General features: G+C 37.1%; 1 protein-coding gene across 3 annotated transcripts in view; it reads right to left on the bottom strand.

Moving 5' to 3' along the window:
• Positions 1-716: 716 nt before the first annotated feature.
• NAA15 (N-alpha-acetyltransferase 15, NatA auxiliary subunit) overlaps positions 717-27650 on the bottom strand; it is a 75139-nt gene continuing 48205 nt past the window's right edge. For 2 of the 3 annotated variants that reach the window (XM_019927963.3, XM_033856672.2), the window contains 8 exons: positions 27109-27237; positions 25786-25999; positions 17596-17789; positions 12815-12923; positions 11253-11351; positions 5748-5894; positions 4512-4609; positions 717-3151 (listed from right to left, as the gene is read on the bottom strand). In XM_019927963.3, coding sequence (XP_019783522.1) covers positions 2951-3151; positions 4512-4609; positions 5748-5894; positions 11253-11351; positions 12815-12923; positions 17596-17789; positions 25786-25999; positions 27109-27237 — 1191 coding nt within the window. In that variant the 3' untranslated portion in view covers positions 717-2950. The remainder of the gene's footprint in view (positions 3152-4511; positions 4610-5747; positions 5895-11252; positions 11352-12814; positions 12924-17595; positions 17790-25785; positions 26000-27108; positions 27238-27650) is intronic. The other variant, XM_019927964.3, reaches the window with a different exon arrangement.

Below are 27650 nucleotides of genomic sequence, written 5' to 3' on the forward strand. Positions count from 1 at the left end.
CATGTGGCAACTGAAATATTCCTAGAAATGGTGTAGAAGACAGACTTCCCTGAATTTATCACAACCTACCTGAATCCAGACCACACTTTTCTGGCCTCTTCTTACAATCACAGCTTTTGTTCCACACCCCTAACAGCAATATACCACGGAGTACAAACAACACTGTGAAAAAAAAGGGCTTGATGAAACCCACAGAAAAGCTATTCACTAATGTCGGGACTACTTTTAGTCATGCTATTAGATCACTTTATTCTTGTGCATAATAAATAGATACAGAAAAATGTTGAAAATGTTATGACTCAACTATCTAATTAAAGCTGAGAAAAACTAACCTAGTCAGATTTTAGTTTTTAAATGAGAAATGACAAGAGTAGTAAATATAAAGAAAAACAAAAAGAACTTTACTTCTCCTATGTTAATACAGGTCAAGGGACCCTTTCTTCTCAAAAGGGTTGATAACACCAGTTCTTAGCAATAGACATAAGGCACTTGTTTAGATTACAACATCACTGCATTTTCTTCCCACTTTTTTTTTTTCTAACCCTGTTTTCCCCACAGTATCATTTGGAATAGAGTGAATGAGGCAAATGTGAGATGATCCAGTTGATACTACCCAGAGCAAGATAGTACAGTACAATGTTTTAGGGGTGATGTCTGGACATAAAATGAACCCTTGTCAATGTCCTCTGACACCAGACAATGTATCCACTATCAAGTAAACCTGAAAGAAAATAAAATATTTATTTAATAGTTCCAGTAAAATTGGGTTGGAATACAATATACAGGTTAGGAATTTAGCTCCTCGTGGGTGGCATCTGCATCAGGAGTTCTTAGTACTTATGAATATTCATTCTAAGACAATCTACATCATTTGAACATTGTCAGGACAAATATATGAATTTCATTTCCATATACAGTAGCGTTTAAACATAAGTCACACATACATCCCCTATCACGTGGCTGGTGCCTCCTCCCATGACCTCGCTGGTGGTAGAGGGAACACCAGTGTTCTCCCTCCACCACCACCAAGAACTTCAGTTGCCACTCACAGGAGAAGCTGGAAAAGGTTTTGTTTTGTTTTGCCATCTGTTAAGATGTTCCTGAGACAGGGCCAGTTAATAAAGCATAACAAAGCACTGGAGTTCAGTCTGTACTTGTCTTTACATCACTAAATCGTTAGGCCGGGATGTGGAATGCAGGTCACGTACTATGAAACGCTGAGTTTAGCACACCTGTTCAATCAGTAAAAGGATCAGGTCTCCTGAAAATTCCCTTTAGAATATACTTTCTATAAACTAAAAAGTACCACAAAAGGTCAGTTATATATACAATCGATTCATTTTACTTAATCTCCTTATTTGCTGAGATCCTGCAGATGCAACGAGCGTGTTAAGCCTCTGGCCGTAGTTCTCAGTGTGTAGGGTTAACATTTTAAGGCTCATTTTCTCAATCAAAATAGCAGTTCTCAGTTTTCCTTTCAAATTACTCATTACATTCATAGTACCTGCTGCCATCCTGGCCCTCAATGATATCTTAATGCAGGAACACCACTACACTTGCATTATGTAATTTTTTGACACCAACACTAAGCCTGATCTAAAAAGCTCCCCTCTGCACTAGCCTTACAGCACATTACACTGCCTCAGGCTTGCACCTCTGTTTCCACCTGTGTATTTTCACAGAAGCCCAACACATATTAGTTGAAATATTCACACAACTGTTTTTCAAAACAATTTATTGCATCATATTTGGTACCTTATGTTTGACAACAAAAAGGAAATTACATCTGTAACTGCAGGAAAAAGAAGCTGGTCTGTTATTGAAAAAAAAAATCTTGGGCCCTTTAAAAATTACAAAGTCTTGGGCTTGCCTGAAACAACTGAGCAAGAAATATATTCTTAGAAATGTAGGGCTTCAAGTATTACAAACCTGTGACACTGTGGAAAAATTCCAGAGGTATCTAAACTGCAGCACTTTTTTTTCTGCATATCGTGAACAAGGCCTGCTGAGGTTTTTAACTGGTAGTCTCTTGATCGGTCATAGAATGGTAGTCAGGAGTTCTGCTCTTTAACTCCGAGCCATGGTAGGTTTTCTTTTTTCACTCTTGGGTGAAAAAGTTCATGCTTGCTAATTAGTTGGTGCCACATCACAGTGCATTTGGTTCTTGCATTACAGTTTTAACAAGTTTGGCCAAAACAATGCTGAAAGGTTTGCATTGTTATTTTAGTTCTTCAAGTTTTAGTTAGAATTGAGATTGTTCCAACTGGTTCCTCCAGTTAAAAACTGTGGTACAAGAACACCAAACTGATCATGTACAGTGAATTTTGGAAACACAACAAGTGTACTGAACACCCTCTAGGTTTCTTATAATCCTGCTTGGTAACTCTCTGTCCCAGCTTCTACAACATCAAGCATCTGTTGCAGGCTTCTCTGTAAATGGCGATTCACACTGCATACTTCCTATGGTCAGAATCAACCTTGTAACAAAATCAGTCAGATGCTAAAGCCCCAACACCTCTTTGTGCTCAGTGAAAGAATCCAGTGCTACAACAGCATTTCTGCTGTCTGAGATATAGTAAAATCTCACAAGACAGATTTAAAGTAATATTTCTGCCACACACCTGCTTTGTTAGCTGTAACAGCCTCCAGATTTTATATAAATTAGTTTAAAAACATGGGTGGGTAGGTAGGAATAGGATAAGGTATCTTTTTTTTAACCCCTCAATTTTAGCAGCTTTTAATTTTTTAAGAAACTGAACCTATATCCTGTAATATGTTAGATATTTTATATATACTTTTCAGCAGGATAAAAAACGTAAAACACTATTTGAAGGCAAGAACATTTACTCTTCTCATTGTGTGTAAGTTAGAGCAATGCAGCAGGTGCGTGACAAAAATATTATACACTAGATATGGTCCAAAGTCATTCCATTTGCTTGTTTAATGATGTTCAAATTTCATTGGCCAGTTCTTCAGTTTCTGCAGAACTATCTCCATTAACTGTGATCTTCATATCCTCTTCATATCCAGGAGGCATGAAAGCCAAAGCGTAAGGGAAAAGCTTATGACAATTTGCTCTGTAAACTTCAGCAGCTTCTTTACAGTCTCCTAGGCTACCAGCACACAAGGCTTCTAATACCTCCATACATGTCTAAAGAAAGAAAAAAGGTCATGTTATAACTCGTCAAAAAAAAAAAAAGAGAGATTTTACTGTGAACTTATGAGACATTTCATTATCAAAAGATTTCCAAAATAAGAGGCGAATGTACATATTTAAGATACACAAAAGCATTTACTCCCGCTCTGCCTTCCATTAGAATTAGTTTCTTCAGAACTGCAGGGTTTATACGAAAGGATGGCTGTTTAAACAGGGCCAGGACTAAGGCGGGACAAGCAAGGTGAGTGGGGTGCTACATCTAAAGACACTCACTCTCAGCAAGTAAGCGCTGGCAACCTTGCCTCAGCCTACCTGGCTCTGTGTATAAATGTTGACATGTACATGCCACTATCAATTACTTTAAACTTTTCAGAGGCTTAGAGCCAGCTGGCAAAATCAAACATTGTTTTTCAACCCTGTATTCAAATTAAAGAGAACCGTAAGGTATGTCCAATGACGAAGCAGGGAAGAGAGTCTCAGAAACACAAAGGGTATGTATGCAAGAAAAATTTGTTCATGAAAACTGATAATTCTTTCAACCAAACCCTTACGTAGGTCTGCTTATATTTTTAAATGATTCATGTTGACCTGCATTTCTCATGTTTTCTTCCTTTACTTTTTCACTTGGAAAATACTACAGTTTCTGGATATATATAGTACCCCACAAACTCTGACAGCCTAGAAAGGTTCTAATCTAAATGACACGTTAATTGGCATGTGAGAAGTAAAAACTTTCTTTCTTAAACATATTTACTTCATTTGCTATTAAAGGAATATATTAAACTGTCTTTCAGCAAGTGCTTTTTTATCTGGCCAATTATCACAAAGTAGCTGTTCTTTGTTTTCGGCCCAAAGTAGAATCTGTATTTTGCAACACACCCATATTATCTTTTACTCTACTCAATTACACGTATACTGCAAGCTGTAAAATGAGCATTTTAATTTAATTCCTGGTAAATACATCTTAAATACATCAGAATCGTCACTAAAACCACTGCTTGCTCAGAAATGTATAGATACGAACTGAGATCCAAAATTAATTAACTAAATTAGTGTGTAAAACTTAACCAAAACAAATTTCTTAAAAATATTATTCAAAATGATTATTCTTATTATTCAACTAGATGTGAAACTAGTTACTGTATGCCAAGTAGCCTGCTGTATGTGTGTGCACAGATATACAATTTTAAATAAATTTAAGAGAAGCTCAGTTTCTGAGATGGATTCATAATAGTTTGGAGAACAGTATGCATAAATAACAAAAAAACTATTTGGTGAAAATTATTCTCTTGGTGAAAGGAGAAACAAAAAGTCGTCTGGTACTCTTACAGAGAGATTATGAAAAAGTCTTTACCTGGAGGTTTCTGTTAGTGAGGGATTCATCAAGTGTTGTTGCCAACTCTATAGCTCGCTTCTGACTAGATGGATCTAAATAATATACCATTTTGGCAGCTAAATGAGAAGGAAAAAGGAAACTTGTTTTATTTCAAGATAAAACCAGCATTTTATCTTCTATCCGTTCAACTATAAAATGCAAGGTAGGGGTCCTGGAGTTAAGATTCTGCACTTCCACTGCAGCGGGCGCGGGTTCAATCCCTGGTTGGGGAACTAAGATCCCACATGCCGTGCAGTGTGGCCAAAAAAAAAAAAAAAAAAAAAAAGCAAGGTACATGTGCACACAGAGTGTGGCACTTTATTAGAAAAATGGAAATAACCATTTGAAATATTGTTATTAAAAAAAAATTCCTGAGACAGTAGACCAGAAACAGTCTAAGTGCCCAAACTAGGAGAAAGATTAAGGTAAGAGAGACTATGAAGAAATACAAATATTCTAATAATAGTTGTCTTTGTGTGGTGGGACCATGGATAGTTTTCTTCTTTCTAAAATGAGCATAATTTGGGGTTGTGTGTGCGCGTGCGTGCGTGTGCGCGTGCGTGCGTGTGTGCGCGTGTGTGTGTGTGTTTGAGGGGTAGGGGCGTGGGAGATACCCGACCTTGATGGCACGAGCCAAAAAAACTGAATTCAGAATTCCACAAAGGCATATACAAAGCTGCCGGGCTTCTTAGCCAGGTATTTAAAAGCACACCACTAAAGCACTACCCATCAGTCCCATCAAGGCCAGACTTTGGCTCATTAGCACAGACCCTTGCCCAACGACCCTTGCCCGTGAGATGGTTGCAGGAGCGTAGCACTGTCAAGTCTGATATCTTATAAAGCATCAGAAATGAAAGGCGATGGGTTGTATCCAAGTGAATTTTAAGGGCATGTTGATGACGGAAAGAAAATAACCAGAAAGATCCTCCCTCGCTGTATGGAACGGATAGCTAAATTCAGTTTATACTTGCTTCTCTGTAATGCCGATGCAGAACCAGGAGAAACTACTGGCCTTGATTCATAGTAAAAATTTTATCTAAGAAATTTAAAAATTTATGAGGCATATTTAAGCTGCCTGTTTTCATGGGAATAAAATGTGACATGTACGCATTTGCCTCTTCCCTGCAAAAAAATGTGTAACCTTGTCCTTGATCCATCATAATAAAAACTGAAGTTGTTTTAGAGTCTAAGATAAGGACAAAATAAAGTGATTACCTGATAATCTGTGTGGCAATGAATCAGAATTCCTTTTCAGAAAAGTTTCGTTAAAATTCTTTGGATTCGTTGCTCCAAAAAGACGATTCATTTCTTGTTTTAATACTGTTCTAACTGTATCAGGTAAATCTTTACTTTCACACACTGCTGAACAAATTTAAAACAAACTCTATTAGCAGATACTGATAAAGTTTGTAGGAATTAAAAAATTATCTACCTGATGAGGCCAATGAAACAAAGCAATTAAGTACAAAGACTAGATAAACCTACTGATAAGTCAACATTTAAAGAGCTAAACCTATATAAATTTAAAGAATGTGTATCAGCAGAATAGTCTAATGATTTTCTAAAGGCTACCAAAGACATTTCATTGACAGATGATTCGTTTCCAGAGAAGAATGCTGTACTGAAAACAATATAGATGCTGAAAGACGAAGCACCACAGCCTTCTAAGCCCCTAGCAGCTGCCCCCTCAGCTTTAAAGGGAGTTTATAAAATAGGGGCTCAATGGCACCTACCTGGCAGGTGGTGTCACAGCAAACACACAGTGCAGAAGACAACAGAATCTTCCTCACCCTCTCCATCTTCTTCTATACCCAGGTAAGCCATTACAAATTTACCAATTAAAAGAAGTGGTCATTGACCTTTATTTTCAGTGATTACGTGAATTGAGCTATCACTGTGTAATAAATTCCGAAGGACCACCAAAGTATTTTCCTGTAATGAATACACCGTATTCATCATATTCCCAGGCTTTGGCATTCAGAGATGGAAAAACTGGCCCCCAACCTCCCTGGGTTGAATCCTAGTTTAGTTTTGTTTCATTATTATTTTGGTATAGAGAGACAGTCTGGAGCTTTGAGCCAGACAGACCTGGGTATGAATCTAGGCTTGGACAAATCATAACCTCTCTGAACCTCTTTCTTGATCTGTGAAATGAGGTGATATCTAACCTAGAAGGATCACAGTAAGGAAAAGCTACGAACAAAATAGCTAATGATGTAATAGGTATTCCATTCCAAGGTACTATTTTTGTCATAGATTGAAGAAAAGATAAATAGATTTTCCCTTACGATTAGGAACTACTGTTGGTGGCTTTCAAACTCTGACTACAACTAAGTATCTGTACTCTGATGAACATGTATCCTATATACATACCTTATTATGGGAAATGAAAGTTTCACAGAACACTGACCTTTAATTTGTGCAACACATGCTTGGATCTTCCACTCTATTTCTATTTTAGGTTTTCAAATGCTGAAAATGACCCATTAAACTTCTTTCATGGTCTCACTAATGGATCATTACCCTAAGTTTAAAGAACACCGAACTCTTGAATAGCAAACATCCAAGTGAAATATTCTACACATAATTAGTAGCTGAATGATGGATTGATATATGCCTGTTGTTGGTTGAACAGCATTTCTTCTATCATTGTACAGAACTGCGTAGTTCAAATAAATGAGCTACTAATTAAATAATTTAGCTTAACCTCCATTATGGCTGTATTTGCAACTTGGATTTGGCAATTTATCAATATCCGTCTTTCGGAGAGGAACTGGCACAGGAGTACAGAGAGAACCAGCAGAAAAATTGTTAAAATAGGTTATAGCCAATTACAGTGAACATTATGTCAACAAACAGGGGTCATCTATAAAATATGTTATTTCCATGGGCCTTATTGGTTTGCTTGAAATGCTTTCAGGATACTTTATATGCAGATAGGAAAGTAATTGTATAGTTTACAGTATAGTTGGAAACTACACTTTTCATGTTTTTCATTACTTTCATTAACCTGTTTTCTTCAGATTAAACATCTCCCCAGAAAAATCAAAACTGCTTTAAAAAACAAAAAACAACTCATACAATTTAAAAAAATACATAAATATGTATCTCTTGGGATGTATCAAAGAGGAAATATTTAATAACTCCCAACATCGACTAATAGCTGTTTCCTTTTTGGGGGGTATTAATAGTTTGTATTAATAAAGCAATTCTTTGTTTAACAGACAAAAGGAATGTTTCCAAAAACATTTCCTTACTAGTTCACAAATTGTTTCTGGCCAACTCAATTTTCTCCCCTAAATCATGTAGATTGGAACTGTAATTTCCAGAAAGATATTAATTACAATCAATCAACCAACCAACCAATCAATCAATTCTACTGTAGCAAAAAAAATTTTTTTTTAACATTATACACCAATGAGGTGAGGAATGAATTTATTTATTTATTTATTTATTTAGCTAGCTAGCTAGCTAGCTGGCTGCGCTGGGTCTTAGGTTGCAGCATGCGGAATCTTTTTGTTGCCGCGTGTGGGATCTTTTAGTCGCAGCATGCAGGATCTAGTTCCCTGACCAGGGACCGAACCCGGGCCCCCTGCACTGGGAGCTCAGCGTCTTAACCACTGGGCCACCAGAAGTCCCTGTAGTAAAATTTAGAATGTCCTATGGAATTCTATATAAGGAAGTTCCACCTGTACCTTTAAGAAAAGGGGCAGCCTCAAATGCCGAAGATTTATTACATAAGCTTTTATGGCTGAAGACTAATGAAGGGCGGGGAGTCAATCTAAAAATCCTTCGAAATTGATAAAAACTAACCAAAAAATACTGAGGTCTCAAGAAAGTAAAAAATCTCAGACTACCTAATTATCTTCCATGATACAATAATAAGTCCTGTGACTGAATCAAGAAAAAGTAATAACTGCGGGTAGGGGAATAAAACCTTTGCTAAGAGGCGTATGATTTGAGTCCTCAGATATCCTAAAATTAAAATCATGTTTGGTTCATGCTATTAGCTTATCAGCAGATTAAATAAACCTAGTAATCACCAGTAGTTAAAAGTCACACTGAGGAAGGGGTTGATTCTTAGCAAAAGGAGTTTCCCTGGGTTCCCAGGCTAGCCAGCATTTTTTGCTAATTGCATAGAGTATGTTCATATTTTGTGTGAGATAATGACTACTCACTACTAGGTTATAGCACAAGTGACTCACTACTCAAAATGACAAAATAAATAAATGAGAGCATTAATTAAGCAAGGTGGGGTTTTTTTTGGGTGGGGGGAATACATAAGTATGGAAGAAAAATAATCTGCAGGGAAAAGGAAGAAATGAGTTTGTACAAATGAGAGAGGAAAATGATGTAAGATTCACGGTAGATCAAAGTGATCAAATAATACTAATTTTAAAAGCATTTAAGGGAATTTAAACATATAAGGCAATATTAAAACAACTGAATACCTAAGCTCCTATCTTTTACTTAGAACTGACCAGAAATATAATTAAAATTGATTTAAATTCTACAACTTAAAAAAAAAAGTGAAAAACTTCAAAGTGGTAATATCATCCTCCTAATTAAAAACGGGGGAAGGAATACCCTATATAGTAAGTGACTCCGTGTAGCAGGTGTTATTTACGTTGGTAGTACAACAACGTTCTGGAGATTTGGAAGGTGCCCGTAACCATGCTAAAATGAACATTCACTTAGAGAAGTCTCTACAACTGATAAAACAAGTGTGGAGGCACTGTTTTTACCTCCATACTTTCTGGAAAGGTGTTACTTACGAGGATTTCTTTGTAAAGAAGTTACTACAATATAACTTAACATGACAAATGTGTTCCTGAAAAGTTACTTCAAAATCAAATCTTTGGGCTTCCCTGGTGGCGCAGTGGTTGAGAGTCCGCCTGCCGATGCAGGGGACACGGGTTCGTGCCCCGGTCCGGGAAGATACCACATGCCGCGGAGCGGCTGGGCCCGTGAGCCATGGCCACTGGGCCTGCGCGTCCGGAGCCTGTGCTCCGCAGCGGGAGAGGCCACAACAGTGAGAGGCCCGCGTACCGCAAAAAAAAAAAAAAAAAAAAATCAAATCTTTTTCTCAAGAACCAAATATAGTAGTTAAAGGAACTCTGTGGGTTATAGTAACGAAGATGCCTAAATCTAGTGAAAATAAGGATGACTTTGTAAATCTCTTCCTGACAGTGATGTCGGCTGAACGCCTGGAGCAATGGGCACAGCTAACATCAACTCCGCTCAGTCATTCTAACTTTGAATGCCAGGACCATTCTGCCTTCTTCCTCTGAAGTCCATAAGCATTTTAATTTTCTGAAACAACTGTTGCAAGAAAATGGTCATTATGTTCATCAATCCACACACTCATTACAAGCAAATACATCTAAATATGCCACTTTTAATTTGTATTTCAAAGGAAAGTCTCTAACTCCATAAAATTTACATGTATTATTTTATTACCTTTCAGGAAAGAACTGACTATATAAAAACAAAGTATGTATATATTGAAAATAGTTTAAACGCACTCCATTTTAACTGAGAATGAATTAAGACTTGTTTCTAGCCTTAAAAGTTATTTTTAATACAAAAAAAAGAGACTAAAAGGAAACTCCCTTATTTTCTCTAAATACAGCAATTATTTCTTCTATTTTCTATAATGTGGTTACATTATTTATTACTTCAGAATTTTTAAAAATTGGGGAAAATTTTTCTATGATTCAGTTTCTATAACAGGAATCATTTTTTTGACAAGCATAAATATGATTTAAACAAGGCTTTACTTTTTCTTAGAAGTCAAAACAATGTTCTTAATTGGGACAATTTAGCATTTTTCAAAAGAATGACTGGGATGCTTGGTTTAATCTCATTATTTTTATATGATGTATGGGTTCACATGGGGCTAAGTACTCAGTAATGAGATAGCTAATTTAATAGTATTTCCAAATTCTGCAGACTGTTATATTAAAGATTCAATTTCTCCTTATCCAGTCACTTAAAAAGAAAAACAAAAACAACACTACTTGACTACAGGAGTACTTTATTCTAAACTTAAAGCTCTTGTAGTAGAAAGAACAATATGAAGACTTGGGCTCTCATCCCTGCTTCATTACTAATTATTGATGTTATCTTGAATAAGTAATTTAGTCTTTTAGGGTCCCAGGTTTCTCAACTATAAAAGGAGAGATAATTAGCATAAAATTCCACCTTTCGTCCTCTAAAATTCTGTAGCTTTACTTAGCATTAAAACTATAACGTACGGATCTTACTGTCTAAACATTTGAAAAGTGCAACAACTGTTTTAAAGTTCTTTTTAACCTGTATTTAGTGACAAAGATTTTATGACTCAAATAACTGTGCTAAAGACAGAGATAAATGAGATAACTGATCAATTTCAAAGAGCTACTTTAATTTTAGAACAATTTACTAAGAAGTTTTACATAATGAAATATGATTCAAAAATTCAACTTATTAACTTTAGAAACAGAAATAAAGGTGATTCTCAAATATTTGGACTGAATGATTCTATGTCAAAATCAGGTAACATTTCTAGCCTGAAAATAAAGACCTTTACCACAAAGAACACTTTTTTTCCCCCTCAGCTAATTTAATACACAGCAGCCTTAAAATGATTGAGTTTATGATAAACTTGTACAAATCACTTATACAGTCACTATCAACTACTGCAGTCAAATACTTAAGTAATGGAAAACAAAAACATACCAGTACTAAAGAGTCGAATCATACATTCATGAAGCCAGGGATGACTAGAATCAATAGCAAATGCCCTCTTTACTGATTGTAGCATCAAAAGAAACTTTTCTATAAAAAGAAAAAGATATATTTTGATCATTTGATAAAAAGAGATGTCCTCCTTTGGAGGACTAATTTCTTACAAATAGAAAAACTCATTTAGAGTCAATCACATCTGAACTGCAACATATGACTAAAGCAAATGATTTCCTCAGATTAGCAACATTAGCTAATATTTTCCACACAACATTCTTTAAGAAAAAAAGGTTTTATTAAGTATAAAAAATTTAGATAGCATTCAACATTACTTGAACTAATGCCATATAAACAAGAAAATTTTGAAGCCATTTCATTCCCTAACCTCTTTTTTGTAGTCAAATAAACTAATTTTTCCCATTACTTAGAAAACTTCATTGTTTACGCTTGAAACTAATATTGTTTATGCCTTTCTTGTGTTTTGTGACACATGAAATGGTTTCCCTTCTACCTGACTGTTCCTCCCCTGTCAATCCCTGGCTTCTCTATATAGCAACCTCTTCCTGGCATTTGATAAACATGATTTTTTAAATTTATTTTATTTATTTTAAAATATTTATTTATTTTGGCTGCACTGGGTCTTAGTTACAGCACACCGGACCTTCATTGCAGCATGCGGACTTCTTAGTTGTGGCATGCATGTGGGATCTAGTTCCCTGACCAGGGATGGAACCCAGGCCCCCTGCACTGGGAGCATGGAGCCTTACCCACTAGACCACCAGGGAAGTCCCAGCATGGGTACTCTATAGAGGTACCATTTTATTCTATCTTGTTTAGCAGGACAGTTACACTGTTTGGAGCAGTAACTTTTTATCAGATGTTACTAACCAGTTTCTCTTTCCTTCAATATGTGTCACCTCAGTGATAAACTTTTTTTCAATGAACCACTTGGATTACATTAATTCAATACTGTAAAATCTTCTTAGTATCTACTACGTATAGCCTATAAGAATTCTAAATCTGGTAACCAAGACCCTCCATTTATCCTTTATGTAGCTCAGGCAATACAGATAACCTCAACATTACTTACACACACTTGTGTTTTCTTCATGGATACTCTTCCCTTCTGTGCATCTTTTCTTTTAGAAGTATGGTACATTCTTCAAGATACACCTCAAACATCACATCTTCTATTTATAACAATGGCTAATAGCTGACATTTATTTAATGCTTACTGTGTATCAGACACTATTCTAAGATCTATGTGTATTATGTATTTACTAAATTTTATCCACATATGAACACGATAATGCCTATATTTCACCTTAATCCTGGTTATATATTGTACATCTATTTTTGATGCTAATGTCCTAGAAGATATAATCACATCATCAAACTTCTCCACAGCATGTTGTAAACAGGAGGCATTTCTGTGAGGAAGTCACACTGGCATTTGCCAAAACACCCTACAGTGGTGAGGCTATCAGAACTGGGTGACTGTAGCTAAGAAATTCCGTGATCGATCTTATCAGGGCCACTGTACCCTAATTGCCTACCTTTCCTAAAGTAAATCTCAAAGGCAAAAAGATGAGTTTCTATCTTGTTCTTCACCAAGTTCTTCAACGGAGTTAAAAATTTAATAGCTTCTTCCAATGGAGTTTCAACCTAACAAAAATAAAAGATATTATACAAATGGAAGCAAGATTTTGGGGGGATGTGAATTTACTCTTTCTATCAAAAACACTTTTTTGCTAAAAATCACTTACCAGTCACCCAGAAATACAGTGTCATATTTCACCCACCCATAATCTAAAGGAAGAGGATTTTGAACCCCTCACTGGTTTTTAACTGTTGAGATTATACATTATCTCTGGATAGAAACTATCCAACAAGTAAAGAAGAAGATTAAATAGAACCAAAACCAGGAAAAGAAAGACAGTATGAGAAACAGGTAAGATAGCCAAGGGAAAAAAAAAAGACAGAGAAGGGAAGTGAAATAGGATGAAAAGGGCTTAAAAACTGTAGAGAACATTGAAGAATGAGTGAATGCTGAGTATAATCAAGCTATCAAAAAATAGTACAGTATCCACTCTGTGTTGCTTTGTTCCACTATAAATTCTATAGAAATCTACATTTATTCAAATGCCATACTATTGGTGAGATGTCATTGGAAAAGATTTATATTTCTAGAACTCTGTCTCTACCACCCTTCATTAATTATATAAATGTACTAATTACATATCTGTGATATTACCGGGCAAGTATAATGCTTACTAGATAATTGTGCTACTCTACTCCCAGACTGAGTACGGAGACAAGACTATTCTCTGTAGACTGGGGTGGAGGTAGGTAACAACACTGTATTTATCAGAAGGGCACTGAACATCTGGGTCCTATATTCACCTTCTCTCATCACAGAGGCAATAACAATTTACCCTCAATGGAATTCGGATATGCCATATCTGTCCAACATGCTTCTGCCAGTACAGTAAATTGTGATTTCACCAATACATTTTCTGGCCAAGGAAATTATTTAATAGCATTCAAAACAAAACAAAACAAACAAACAAACAAAACCAAGTCAAGCCATAAACGGTGTCTATAGGATTTACCTTGTACTAGTATGTAAAGCACTAGCCGTTATTCTTAAGGATATCTGCCAGAAATCAATATATGACAGCATCACTCTAATAGCTGTAGATATCAAGAGACAGAGGAGAAAACAAGGGCCCTCATAAGTATGCCTTTCTCACATTTGTAAATATTCGGCTTCCTATTCCCATGACTCTATGCTCTACTGAGTTAGAATGTGTGGTATACAGGGGAGAAATAGTTACCAGGGAAAGGTAGAGAGCTGGAAACTGAAACTGCCACCCAGGTACATCAAGCTTTTCATTCCTCAAGAGGTACAGATGGAAATGAGGGTCACTGTATTGACCCCGATAATTTACTCCAGGGAGATATAGCTGTTATTATTATAAAATAGAAACAAAAAAGGATATTGGGAAGTGGAATCGAGCATTTGACAAGCATTACACTGACTGAAACCAAGTGTCTGATTTGGAAAGGAAAAAGAGAGGAATGTATTCTGTCTGCAGTTCTCAGAAATGAAAACATACGCCCTCAAAGGAGATGTGGGTCTCTTGCCCCCACATGCTCCTGTGTGCCTCGCACAGGGAAGATTTTGTCAAGCTAAATCTAAACAATAAATATAGGTGCATAACCAAAATAAAGCTAACTGCATTCCTACATTTACATATATACAGTGCAGTAGCGGGTGGTATAAACAAAAGCATATAAAATAGGGATGACGCTCTACAATCAGTGCTTTAAGATTAAAAACAAAAGTCAGGGCTTCCCTGGTGGCGCAGTGGGTGAGAGTCCGCCTGCCGATGCAGGGGACGCGGGTTCGTGCCCCGGTCCGGGAAGATCCCACATGCCGCGGAGCGGCTGGGCCCGTGAGCTACGGCCGCTGAGCCTGCGCGTCTGGAGCCTGTGCTCCGCAACGGGAGAGCCCACAACAGTGAGAGGCCCGCGTACCACAAAAAAAAAAAAAAAAAAAAAGTCAAAACCACCCTTGAAAATCCCTGAAGTTGTTGAGACAGACACATAGATATAGGTATGAATATATAATATCACTAGTTTGCATTTATATGTATGAAAACCACACATTTAAGTACCAATCATTGTAGCAAGATAGTCACACTCTGAGAAGCACAAGAACTGAGACGGCAGTCATACCTCCCCCACCTCAAACTCAGGTGGGGTCCTATGTCCACTGAGAGAAGTATTGGATGGAATTGCCAGCATCATGCATACTCTTTTCTGTCTCTGTCTCGAAAAAAAGTTACATCCCGTCAAGATTTGAATTTACCTAAGTTAAATAGATACAGAAAGGGACTGCACTGTGTTGATGGGCCATTTAAGACATTTGCAAGGGCATTTTTTTTAACGTGAAATTTTAAAATTTATAAACTGGCCTGAACTCTAATCCGAGTGTTAAAATATGTTGTATAGGAGTGTATCTCCCTATACTCGCAGCACAGCGACACAAAGTCTAACACCGTATGCTAGCTTAAAACTGAAGTTTAAAAATAAACACCATACAGACAGAGTGCTAAAGACTTATTAGCCTTGTAAGGAACGTGTGTGTGCATAGAAGGAAAAACAATCCAGTTGAGAGGAATGCCGGCCAAAGGCACGGAGAGGCATAGGACGCACAGTACAGGAGAAAACTCATGAATACCAACTACCACCTACTGCTCATGATACCCTGGCTAAACAAGCAATACAGATTCCACCAAGCTTTCAGATGTATACTCAGTTAATTCAATATTAAACTCACTAACTAAACCTCTTCCTATTTTCCTTCTCTCCTTCTTCACTGGAATAACTGCAATTTAACAATGCTTTTATTTTATTTAAATTATCCTGAACTGGTGAACTGAATTTATCATTTACTACCTGGAAGAATGATGAAATATAACCCCCCTCCCCAAAAAAGGCAACTACAGATTATAGACCCAGAATTGGCAGGCAGTTTTTTAAATAGCCTACAGCGTCCCTCCCGATTATGAGGGCTTGGTGTAATCTGGCCTTGCCACCGCACTGCAATATGGGTGACTGTGGATGCTATCCGACAGGGGCATCTTGGAGGCAGTCATCCTTGGAAGAGAAAGGTGTTATGCGCCTAACAGGTAAGAACGGCATATACTGAAGAGCAGTCCATGAAGGTGGGTGCCTTCCACTAGGCTCCTTTCAAATAAAGCAGTCAGAAGCACTTTATGTAGGCATTATTTGGTTGTGAGACTACAACCCTCTAGCTACAAATGTTTAGACTACAACTTGACATCTGGCCCCAAAGCAGCCATTATAGGTGAAACACAAAGAAAATGGAATAGTGTATAAGGAGACCTGGTACAAGAATTCTGCTCTGTGGGGTACTCCTTATTGGACACTTACTAAATCCAAACAGATCCCCTCTTTAAGAACTATAATGCGAGACATAAAGAGCTACAAGAAAAAAAGTCATTAAATAAAATTGTGGGACACAGAGAAAGCAAGTGGAAAGAATGACAGTGGCAGGCAGTCAGTGATGGTGGTAAAAGTGGTAGCAAGAAAAAATGCTGAGGCATAAAGATGAAAAGCCCCTAAAGTTGGTATTATCCCCGAGTAACTCTGTAGTTTTCCATGGGGCCTAAAAGGTCAATTTTCGGTGCTCTTCACGTCCCTGTATATTCTTCCAGTAAGCTCCCAACAACAATAAAAAGGCAGTATCTTTGTTCTTAGAAAGCACACAATTATTTGTACATACAGCTTTGTGAAATCCAAGCTACTTTATCTATGGTTCTTAACAGTAATATTGCCATGAGATATTACTGTCCATCTGCTCTGATATAATTCTAAAAATATTTTCCAACTCTATTCATTAGGTATTATAATTTTCCTTAGTTATAAAGCAATCAATGACTTTGAATTTTTAGTTACTAGTAAGGCTAAACTGAACTCTAGGGCAATATGCTTATGTTATTGCTTTAAGGTAGTAAATCATGCAATTATCTGCACGTGGAGTAGGAGGGTGTCCAGGGCCAGAAGAAAAGTGCGTATGTATGTTACTGATGAAAATGATTCACAGGACAACGAATGCCTTGGTTTCAGCTTAATAGTTTAAAAATGGCAGATAAGATTTTGGCTTGGGGAAAATATTTGAGGACTTTTAAGATATTAGGTACAAATAGTAAATACAATAAAGAAATAGTGTAAACTGACAACATGAGTGAGAGAGAGACATACAGAATTCACTTTTTAAAAACCTCAATTTAGGCTAGATATAAAAAGTTCAATGTTACCACTTACAACAGACACTACATTCTTTACACATATATTTTCTCTAGTCCTAACATTTCTGCCTAGTAGGGATTTTTCCGAGTCCCATTTTATATTTGAGAAAACCATCAGAGAGGTTAGACAAAATGTCCAAGATACACAACGAAGTGTAAGAGCTAATATGTGGCCCCAGATCAGAATGACTCAAAAGCCAAAACTCTCCAATATACCATATACTGGATTACTCTGGGTCAGAACCATTACTTCAAGTTCTAAATGTGAGATACAATCAGAACAAAAGAGAGAGAGAAGAAAAGGAAGGAAGGAAGGAAGGAAGGAAAGAAGGAAGGAAGGAAGGAAGGAAGGAAGGAAGGAATGGAAAGCAAGCTAAAAATTAAAGTGATTTTTTTACTCTAAAATCTATAATCAAATTGGCTGAATAAGACCACATAAAATGACAATAGGTGGTCATGAAATTCACTCAATTGTGCCAAACACTATTCTTAAGTACCTTGGCCAGCTTCTCGGGAATAAGTTCTTCTTTTGGACCTCCAATTTCCTCATCATCATCGTCCTTCTTCTTTTTCTGATTTCTCTGCTGCTTTTCTTTTTCTGCATTTTTTTTCTCTTCCTCTATCTGGGCTTTCTTTTGAGCTCTTCTTTGCTTATTACGTAGCTTCTTTAGCTCTTTGTCAGACATGTTTGCTGTAAGCAGCAAGTGTTAATAAAATTACCAACGTGTTAATCAGATTAGAAATGATCAATTACTATGTAATATTCCCATATAAACTCCCACTAAAAATCTTTCATGTTACACATGTTCATATGCCTATGTGTACCCTTTAATAGTGCCACATTTGCTAAAGAACACTAACCTCCTCAAAAAACTTGCGAGACCCACCCTACTGTGGCAACCATAGCAAAACCCAAAAGCACGCGAGCTCCTCTAGCGACAGTAAACCACCTGCAATTCCAGGAATGTGACAAGCTGGTTCATAACTCTATGGCACGGTCCCAGGCCTTCTTAGTTATGCCTTCTCTAATCCTGTCAAACAGTGCTGCCACTGTGCCTCACATATTCTGCTTGTCATAATACTTTGTTTATACATCTATTTCTCTTTTAGACCGTCAGTTCCTTGGTGGAAGAGACCTTGTTTTACTCATAATCTTTGTATTGACAGGGCCTAGCAGCATACCAAAACAGAGGAAACACTCAAATATTTGTTGAAGGAATAATGAATAACTACACAGTAAATTTAAAATTTGACATTAAAAATTAACAATATCCCTTGAGGTACAACTATAGAATGTTTCAAAGAAAGACTGGAAATCACTGATAAACATGCCATAATAAAGTGGAAAATCTGTACTGTTTAGACTTAAAGCAATAAATCTGAAAGCTACGTGTACAATCAGTATTTAGTTGGAAAATACTTGTTAATAATGAGAAATGAAAAAATTCATTCTAAAATATACCACCACTGTGGTGATTTTTAAATATGCCCCCAAATTCTTCCCTTCAAAAAGTGGAGTCTATTTCCCTTTCCCTTAAATGTGGGCTATACTTAGTGACTCACTTCTCACTAATAGAATGTACTAGAAATGAAAGTGTATGACATCCAAGATTAGGACATAAAAGCACTGTGGATTCCTCCTTGCTTTCCCTTGGATCACTCAGAGGAAGCCAGCTGTCATGGTGTGAAGAAACCCAAACCACCTTATGTAAAGACCCGTGTGGCCAAGAACAGTCCTCTGGTCATGCCATCTTGGAAGCAGATTCTCCAGTCCTTCAGGTGCCTTGGCTGACATCTCGACTTCAACCTCCTGAGAGACCATAAGTCTTTCCAATCATACAGCTAAGCGACTTTTGAATTCCTGGCCCCCAGTACCTCTGGGAAATAAATGTTTGTTGTTTAAATCTGCTAAGCAATTTGTTATGTAGCGATAGACAACCAACATATTTTGGTCCCTGGAAGTGCGATGCTGCTGCAATAAAACCCTAAAATGCGGGGAGTGGCTCTGGGACCAGAGAGTGGTCAAAGGTGAGAAGACTTGGAAAAGAGAATTAATGTAAGCTTAAGAGCCTTAGACTATTAATAGATATCTAGATTTTGAAGAGGATGCAAGTGAGGGCTAAAGTGAAGTGAGGAACACTTATAATCACATAGAGGCAGACAGCTTAGCAACACTTATAAAATGCATCAAGTGAACCGGATGATCCCGTTAGGTGGATTTCTAGGCCCCAAAACATGGGGGGGGGGTGGGGGGGAGAAGAGGTTTGAATATGGTACCTGATTCTTCTTGCTGCTTCTAGCAAAAATGCAAGAGAAAGAAACTAAAGGAAGGAGCAGGGACTTGAGGTTTTTGAAAATTCTCAACCTCTCCAGAAATGACTGCTGAGCAAAGATCAAACACAGGGCACTGCCAGGAAAACATGTCAGAAGGGAGAGCAGAGAATTTGGCTTTAAAATCTTTTGTTAAGACTCAGAATTCAGAAAAATGGTGTCTCAGTTACTAGTCAAACAAAGGTTCTCTTAAAAATTTTAAGGGTGTGATCCACAGATCCTCTCAATCACACAGCAGACCTTCTAAGAAACTTAGAAGTTTTGTCCTCTCAGCAAGATCTCAAAGTAGACAAAGATACTTGTGCATGTGGATTTCAATGAGATTCACACAAGATTCATGAAGTTTAAAAGAGAATTATAACGGTAGAAACACGGAAACTTGGACTGAAAGGAACATAGCATAAAATGAAAAGAGGTCTTCAGACACCCCACCCCCAAATTTTGGAAGCGGATTAAGAAACTACTTAGCTGCAGACAAACGCTAACTTTCAAGAAAAAAGAAGGATTCAGAAGGTAGAACCAGGAACCCAGAGGGCAGAGCCAAGATCCATAAAGAATTATTCCTAGGTCTCGAGTCCTCATCAAAGAACTGCTAATCTGGACCCAACTGGACTTGAGAATTGACATGAACCAGTAACTCCAATGTGCCTCCCGTTCCCCCCTCACCACCCCTTTGTGTCTACAGTGGGCGCCTAGCCTCTCTCTCACCACTTTATACTGGTTCACAGGATTTCTTATCAAGAACTCTAATTCACAGGATTTCATATCAAGAACTCTACTTGAAGAGCTACACTAAAGAACCATATTCAAAAAACCTCATCAACATCTGCACCTCATTCACAAGATAACGATCTGGACTTTGAACTAATGCTGTAATGGGATGAGACTTACAGAGGCCTTGAGAGGGGCAAGTATATTTTGCATTAAGAATGTAAGTAATTTGTGTCCAGAATGCAGAACATGGCAGTTAAAAATACGTCCACAAATTCTTTGATTTCTCCTTCCCACTCAAGTATAGGTTGTACCTGGTGACCCACTCAACAAATTAAAATGTAAAGGAAGTGGCAGGGTGTTATGTCAAGAGAAGAGAACATTAAAGGTGTTATGGCTTCCTCCTTGCTCTCTAGCGTGGCCAGCTACCATGTCTTGAGGAACTCAAGACACCCTCTGGAGAGACTAAGAAATTAAGGCCTCCTGCCAAGAGCCATGCGAGTAAGCCATCTGGGAAATGGATCCTCCAGCCCCAGCCAAACCTTCAGATGACTACAGCTCTAGCCAATATCTTAACTACAACTTCCTAAGAGACCCTGAGCCTGAACCACCTAGATGCTTCTGAATTCCTGACCTATGGAAATGGTTGGTTCAAGATGGTAAATTTGGGGGTAATTTATTATGCAGCAATAGATAAAAACAAATTTATACCTGTTTCTCTTTTTCCTGGTAAAGAATTCCTTACTACTAGAAAAGAAAATTTCAAACAAGAACTAAAAATTACATCCTAGAAACACAAGACTGCGTGAGTGGCCACATAAATTCTGGCCTTTTAATGATTTGTGAAATAATTGCTACCACTTGCATCCTTACTGCAAGACTAGACACAATACACACATTATTTTATTTAACAATCTCAACAACCTCATAATATTATTTTATGTATCAGAAAACTGAGCTTTCAGAAGAAAAATAATGACTCAGAGTGATAGTAAAAGACAGAGCAAGGATGTAAATCCACTTCACTTTGCCTCCAGTCTAAACTCTCTCTTTCCACTATGCTACACCAGGGGTCAGCAAACTTTTTCTTCAACAGGCGAGATACTAAATATTTTTCGCTTTGCAAGCCACAGGTCTCTGTTGCAACTAAACTCAGCTGTCATAGCACAAAAAGAGCAACAGATAGTATGTAAATGAATGGGCTTGGCTAGGTCCCAATAAGACTTCATGTACCAAAACAAACTGCAGTATGGATTTGGCCCACAGGCTAGTTCGTGACCCTATTCTGTAATGCCTCTCACTGCCTTAAGAGGACTCGTCAGTTCACAATAATTGCCACACCACGACAGAGAAAGGAATCTACACAGGAAATTAATATAGACATTAAGAGTCCAAATCCTGTTTCACTTAATTTAGTGCTGATTATCTGGATACGCACTATCTCAAGTTTACATAAATTAGCTAGTACTTGTGTGAACTTAATAGAGACTCAAAATTTTAGCTTAGGAGGAGCCAAAGGAAAATTCTACTACGCTAGAATATTGCATTACCTTTTTTAAAAAAATTTGTGTTTGTGTATATGTGCACATATGCATGTATATGTGTATACACAGAAAATACCATCTGAATCTAGACTCTCTACCCAGCCAAACTAACATACACATAAGAATGCAAAATAAAAGAAATCTGGCCATATGAAGACTCTTAAGTTTACTGAAAGGGTAAAAACATGAGAAGCAAAAGATAACTTCTCAAGCAAATAAAGGGTACCTACCAGATCTTTGCTATAAATGTCAAGCTTTTTGGTGAACCATTAGAAAGCACTGTGTCTAAGGAAAAAAATGGCAGCAAGCAAACTATTGTTCCTGTTAATCAGCACTATTTCAGCAACACTAACCAATGCAATAAGGCATGGGGGAAAAAAAGAGGTATGAATACTTAAACTGATTACAGATTAATATAACGGCCTACGTAGAAAAAATTTTTAAATCAACTGAAAAATCTACTAAACCTAGTATCAACGTTCAATAAGGATACCAACATACAAAAACTATAACAATATTCATTTGGAATACTGTAATGGGAAAGGGGGACATGTAAGGATAACGCTAAGAGTAAATTTGCTAAAGTTACAACACAACAATTACACTAAAATATAAATAGGAGATACATGCATTCTAGTATGCGAAGACTTGATGTTGTGTAAGATCTCCTGATCCCCGAACAGTAATCTATATGTTAAATGCAATTCAAAGTAAAACTCCAAAAGAAACTTTCTGGAAGATCAATTAACTCTACAGTTCTTACATAAGCAAAAATTAACATGTAAAACCAAGAAAAATCGAAAGACATAGTGTTAGATTAAGAAGAGAAAAATGGATAAGAAGAGAAACCCGTGTACTGATGTCAATACAACATAGTTTTACTGTGTCTTCACACTAAGTTTTAATATATGTGAGAACAAGACACCATGCCCACAACCCACCAAAGTATTTTTTCAGAGCTTACTTCAGGATAAAAGTGGCATTTTAAAAGAGTGGGGAATATGGACAACCTATTCAATAAGCACTATTTAGGAGTCAGCAGTCTTTTATGTGGGGATGAAAAAAGCTACCCTCCACCTCACATCACATATAAAAATTATCTCCAGATGATTAAACAGCCAAATGTAAAAATAACAAAGTTAATAATATAAGAAAACATAGAAGATATTTATAAATATATTTTACATTTTGAAGGAGAAAAGCCTTTCTAAGCAAGACCCAGAAACCATAAAAGACTACACAACTTTGATTTCAGAAAAATTAAAGCTTTTACATAAAGAAAGACACCCACTGTAAACAAACATAAGACCTAAGTGACAGGAAGAAAATATTTGCAACACATAAATAAGGATTACAGTCCTGAGTATGTACAGAACTCCTACGAACCAAGAAGTTTCAAAATAAAATGGGCAAAAGATATGAAAAGGCAATTCACATAAGAAACCTAAAGGCCACATGAAAACGTATGCAGGTGTTCCACTCTTAAAAATCTAGGAATTATAAATTAGATGTTCTTCCCAAAGTAACAAAAATGTAAAGGATGGACAATTTTCAGTGTTAGCAGTAAAATAAAATATCAGTCCACTGTTGGTGGCAATAAAAACATTTTATGGAAGGCAACTTTATACATTTCTCATACTCTTTGACCCAGCAATTTCCACTCCTAACAATCCATAATAAAATATGTGCATAATGATGACCTGCAGGACATTTACTGTAACACTGTAAGGGGCTGGGGGGGACCCACATGGATTCCCACAGAGCCATTAAAATGACTGATGATGATATTAGCTGTGCCCAGACATGGAACAATACTATAAAATGAAGGGGAAAAAGTGTAAATTTCAAAACACTATGAATCATATCATCCCATTTATGGGCTATAAAAATAAAACGAACAAACAACCACAAGAACTACCCTGAAAGGTGTGTGTAGAGCATGTGTGCACATCAAGCTCTGAAAATGGTAATTGTGCACAAAGGAAATTGAACGTTTCATAGGGGTAGCCCTCTGAAAGAAGACAGCCTGTGGGTAGGAGAAAAGGGAAAGGGGATTTTCACATTTGCTAGTTATTTTTCTAAGTTGTTTCAACTTTGTATGTTAAGAGTTAATTGTACATTATTTGCATAATTTGAAGAACAGGTGGAAGGCAGGAAGAGTGAACAGGAAGGTAAACAGGGACTTCCCTGGTGGCGCAGTGGTTAAGAATCTGCCTGCCAACGCAGGGGACACGGGTTCGAGTGCTGGTCCAGTAAGATCCCACGTGCCACGGAGCAACTAAGCCCAAGAGCCACAACTACTGAGCCCGCGCTCTGGAGCCTGCAAGCCACAACAACTATTGAGCCCGCGTGCCACAACTACTGAAGCTCATGTGCCTAGCTCCCGTGCTCCACAAGAGAAGCCACCACAATGAGAAGCCCGCGCACCGCAAGGAAGAGTAGCCCCCACTCACCGCAAGGAAGAGTAGCCCCCACTCACCGCAACTAGAGAAAGCCAGCGCGCAGCAACCAAGACCCAACGCAGCCATAAATAAATAAATAAGTTTATTTATTTATTTTAAAAAAGGAAGGTAAACAAAAGAAGCCAGAGGATCACTGCTCTCAGCTTCAATGATAAATTGTCCTGTAGATTCTCACTGGTATCTTCTTGCCAGTTGAAGAAGCAACGACAGATAGAGATTCAAGTGAAATCTGTACAAGGGTTTCTATATGTGACCTCAGAAAGTTCTAAATTGTTCTTAGGCAACAGGAAATATAATTTAATAACAAATTAACAGAAAGATCCAAAGGACTTTAGAAGGAGGAAGTATAGAAAGTAACCAACCATAACATCAGGAGAGGCATAAACTCAGGACTGAAGAAAAAAAATCTGACACAGTTTTTATGTCCCAACTCCTGTAACATTTTTGCCAAGAAAATGTCACAAAATATTTGGATGAACAATTAATTTTTATCTTTCTACATTCCTGTGTCACTTTTATGCTGAGATCCTTTCCCAAATAATTAAGGAAGATTTCTCCCTACACATCCTGACATCTTGCTATAAAAATGGCATGTTAAAACTGGTCAAATGGTAAATCATTGAGCAATTTTACTGGCTTAATTCTAAGCTGGGTTTTAGTGTTCAAGCAATATTTACCTTTTAGTAGGTTAATTATAAATTATTACTAAAAGGAGAAATAACTAGATATACTGACGGCCAATACTAATGTGGAGTTCCAACACTAATATAAAAATAGTATTGTACTTAACAATTTATAGTATTGGGTAAACCAGATATTAAATGTAAAGTTCATGAAATTCAACTCCTTAAAAGCTAGTGATCAGTTACAAATTAAATTCCTGCTTAACTTTTTTTTTTTTTTTTTGGCGGTACGCAGGCCTCTCACTGTTGTGGCCTCTCCCGTTGTGGAGCACAGGCTCCGGACGCGCAGGCTCAGCGGCCATGGCTCACAGGCCCAGCCGCCCCGCGGCATGTGGGATCCTCCTGGACCGGGGCACGAACCCGTGTCTCCTGCATCAGCAGGCGGACTTTCAACCACTGTGCCACCAGGGAAGCCCTCTTGCTTAACTTTTGAAAGACTAACGTAAACGGTATTTTTCTTTTGTTGCTTAGAAAAATTCACAAAATGGTCATCACCATTTTCTAAAGCATGTATAACATTGTCCCACAAGGTGCTTAATAAGAAGCTCAGGAAAGGGACTTCCCTGGTGGCTTAGTGGTTAAGAATCTGCCTGCCAATGCAGGGGACACGGGTTCGAGCTCTGGTCCAGGAAGATCCCACATGCCGTGGAGCAACTAAGATCCCACATGTGCTCCGCAACTACTGAGCCTGCGCTCTAGAGTTCGTGAGCCACAACTATGAAGCCCACGAGCCTAGAGCCTGTGCTCTGCAACAAGAGAAGCCACCGCAATGAGAAGCCTGCGCACCTCAACGAAGAGTAGCCCTCGCTCGCCGCAACTAGAGAGCCTGTGTGCAGCAACAAAGACCCAACACAGCAAAAAAAAAAAAAAAAGCTCAGGAAAAATCTACATTACACAAAAACATAAGTACACACATACACACCACAGAAACAATAAGAACTCTTTCATTATTATACCTGTATCAGCTTCATGTTCTTTATTCTCATCTGTAAGGGGGTTGTCATGAAGCTTCAAATAGATCTCTATAGCAATTCTTGCTGCCTTGAAGTAAAATGGATGCTGTCGAAGTACATCTTCTAGTTTTAATAAGTCCACATATGATCTAAGGGTAATCTTCCTCATACAGTATGTATGAAAGTCAAACTGGTCATCAGTGATTTCTATAAAATGCTAACAAAATTATCTTTTTTATTACAGTGAAGTATAGCAATAGCAAAGAAACTACAAAAATGAAAGCCTTGGAATTACTTGTTTCTCAGGCATGAAAAAAAATCAGTAAAATTTAAAAATATTAAAAATGACAATAATTCAATTTAAATACTTTGCATATCAAATAAGCAAATATAATTGGCCATCACCTAGCATAGTATAATGGCATACTTTAGGCACTGAATTACTTGTTGAATGAAAGGAAACACAATGCTTTAAAATACGTATATTTATTCCTTCCTTAATCATACTTAAATAAAGCTATCAGGACAAATCCAACAGAATTTATTAGCATACATAATAGTGCAGTACAGTAGATTTACATGTTAAACATTCAGTCTTTAGAACAATTTGCAAAGGATTTTAATACTGCAGTATTTGGTAATTTTTCTGAGAATACAAATCTGAATCCTATGCAATGAAATGCTGGTACGTGGGTGAGAAATCAATCAGTGAGTAAGTCAAGCAACCGGAAGCTAACACATTTCAACTAAGCTCTGGGGTTCTCGACTCAATAACAGAACAAGCATGAAATTATATAAATTATTTTTATATATGAAAATCATAAAAAATGAAAGCCAACCACTAGTGATAGAAATGACTCAGAAGTGAAAAGGACTAAGAAAAGAATAAATTTATCAGAACGTGAGGAATTACATAGGTTACAGAAGTACTGTGAAAAGGCTTCAAAGCTTATAAATAATATTTATCAGGGCATAAGGCACCACCAATCAACCCCACAACAAACACGTTTCTGGGATAGCTTGATGAGCTTTGTATGTATTAATGAAGCAGAAACATTCAGAAATCAATGAAAACGCAGCCAAGATACAAACTTTCCCTTAAGTTTCTTACATAAATTCTGGCAGGAAGAGTAGACAATGGGGAAGTCTGCTTAATATAGTCTATATTATTTCCATTATAAAACTTGAAAAATATGAACACTGGTTTTTAGAAATCACTTACTATACATTGTAAGGTGAGAGAAGAGAAAAAAACTATAGGATTTCCTCAAAACTTTCAATGTGTAACAAAATGAAATGAGAAACTTTTATGTATGTGGTACTTACTCTCTCAATCTCATGACATTTCTTAAGTGCTTCACCAAATTTATTCATTGCCTTATAAGCTTGGGCACATTCTGTCTGGAACCACATGCATTGCATTTCATTTAAATTCTCAACCGCTGATGTTCCTTCCTATATGAAAAGCACACACACTCAAAGACAATTTCTTATCAAATACATTATTCCACCATAGGATTTAAAAAGGAAAGATGGTCAATTGATTTGAATTCTTTCAAAATAATTTTCTAATTTTTTAAACCATTCTCAGGGTAAGAGGGAATAGTTAATATGTGAAAGAAATTAGAATTGTATTTCTAACCACTAAAAAAATATACACATACACCCTTGTAAATGATTAATCAAAAGGTCTACATAATTGGGGATGGAAAGTAACATAAGAAACAGAACAGTAACACACGGCAGATGTTCAATTAGTATTAGTTCCCTTCGCCCTTAAAAATTTCAACTGAACATACATCAATATAAATCAGAGTTTAAAAACCCACTGTACAACCATATTTAAAAAATGATGTTCTATACTAATA

This window comes from Tursiops truncatus, chromosome 5, assembly GCF_011762595.2.
Source record: "Tursiops truncatus isolate mTurTru1 chromosome 5, mTurTru1.mat.Y, whole genome shotgun sequence".
Classification (NCBI taxonomy): Eukaryota; Metazoa; Chordata; class Mammalia; order Artiodactyla; family Delphinidae; genus Tursiops; species Tursiops truncatus.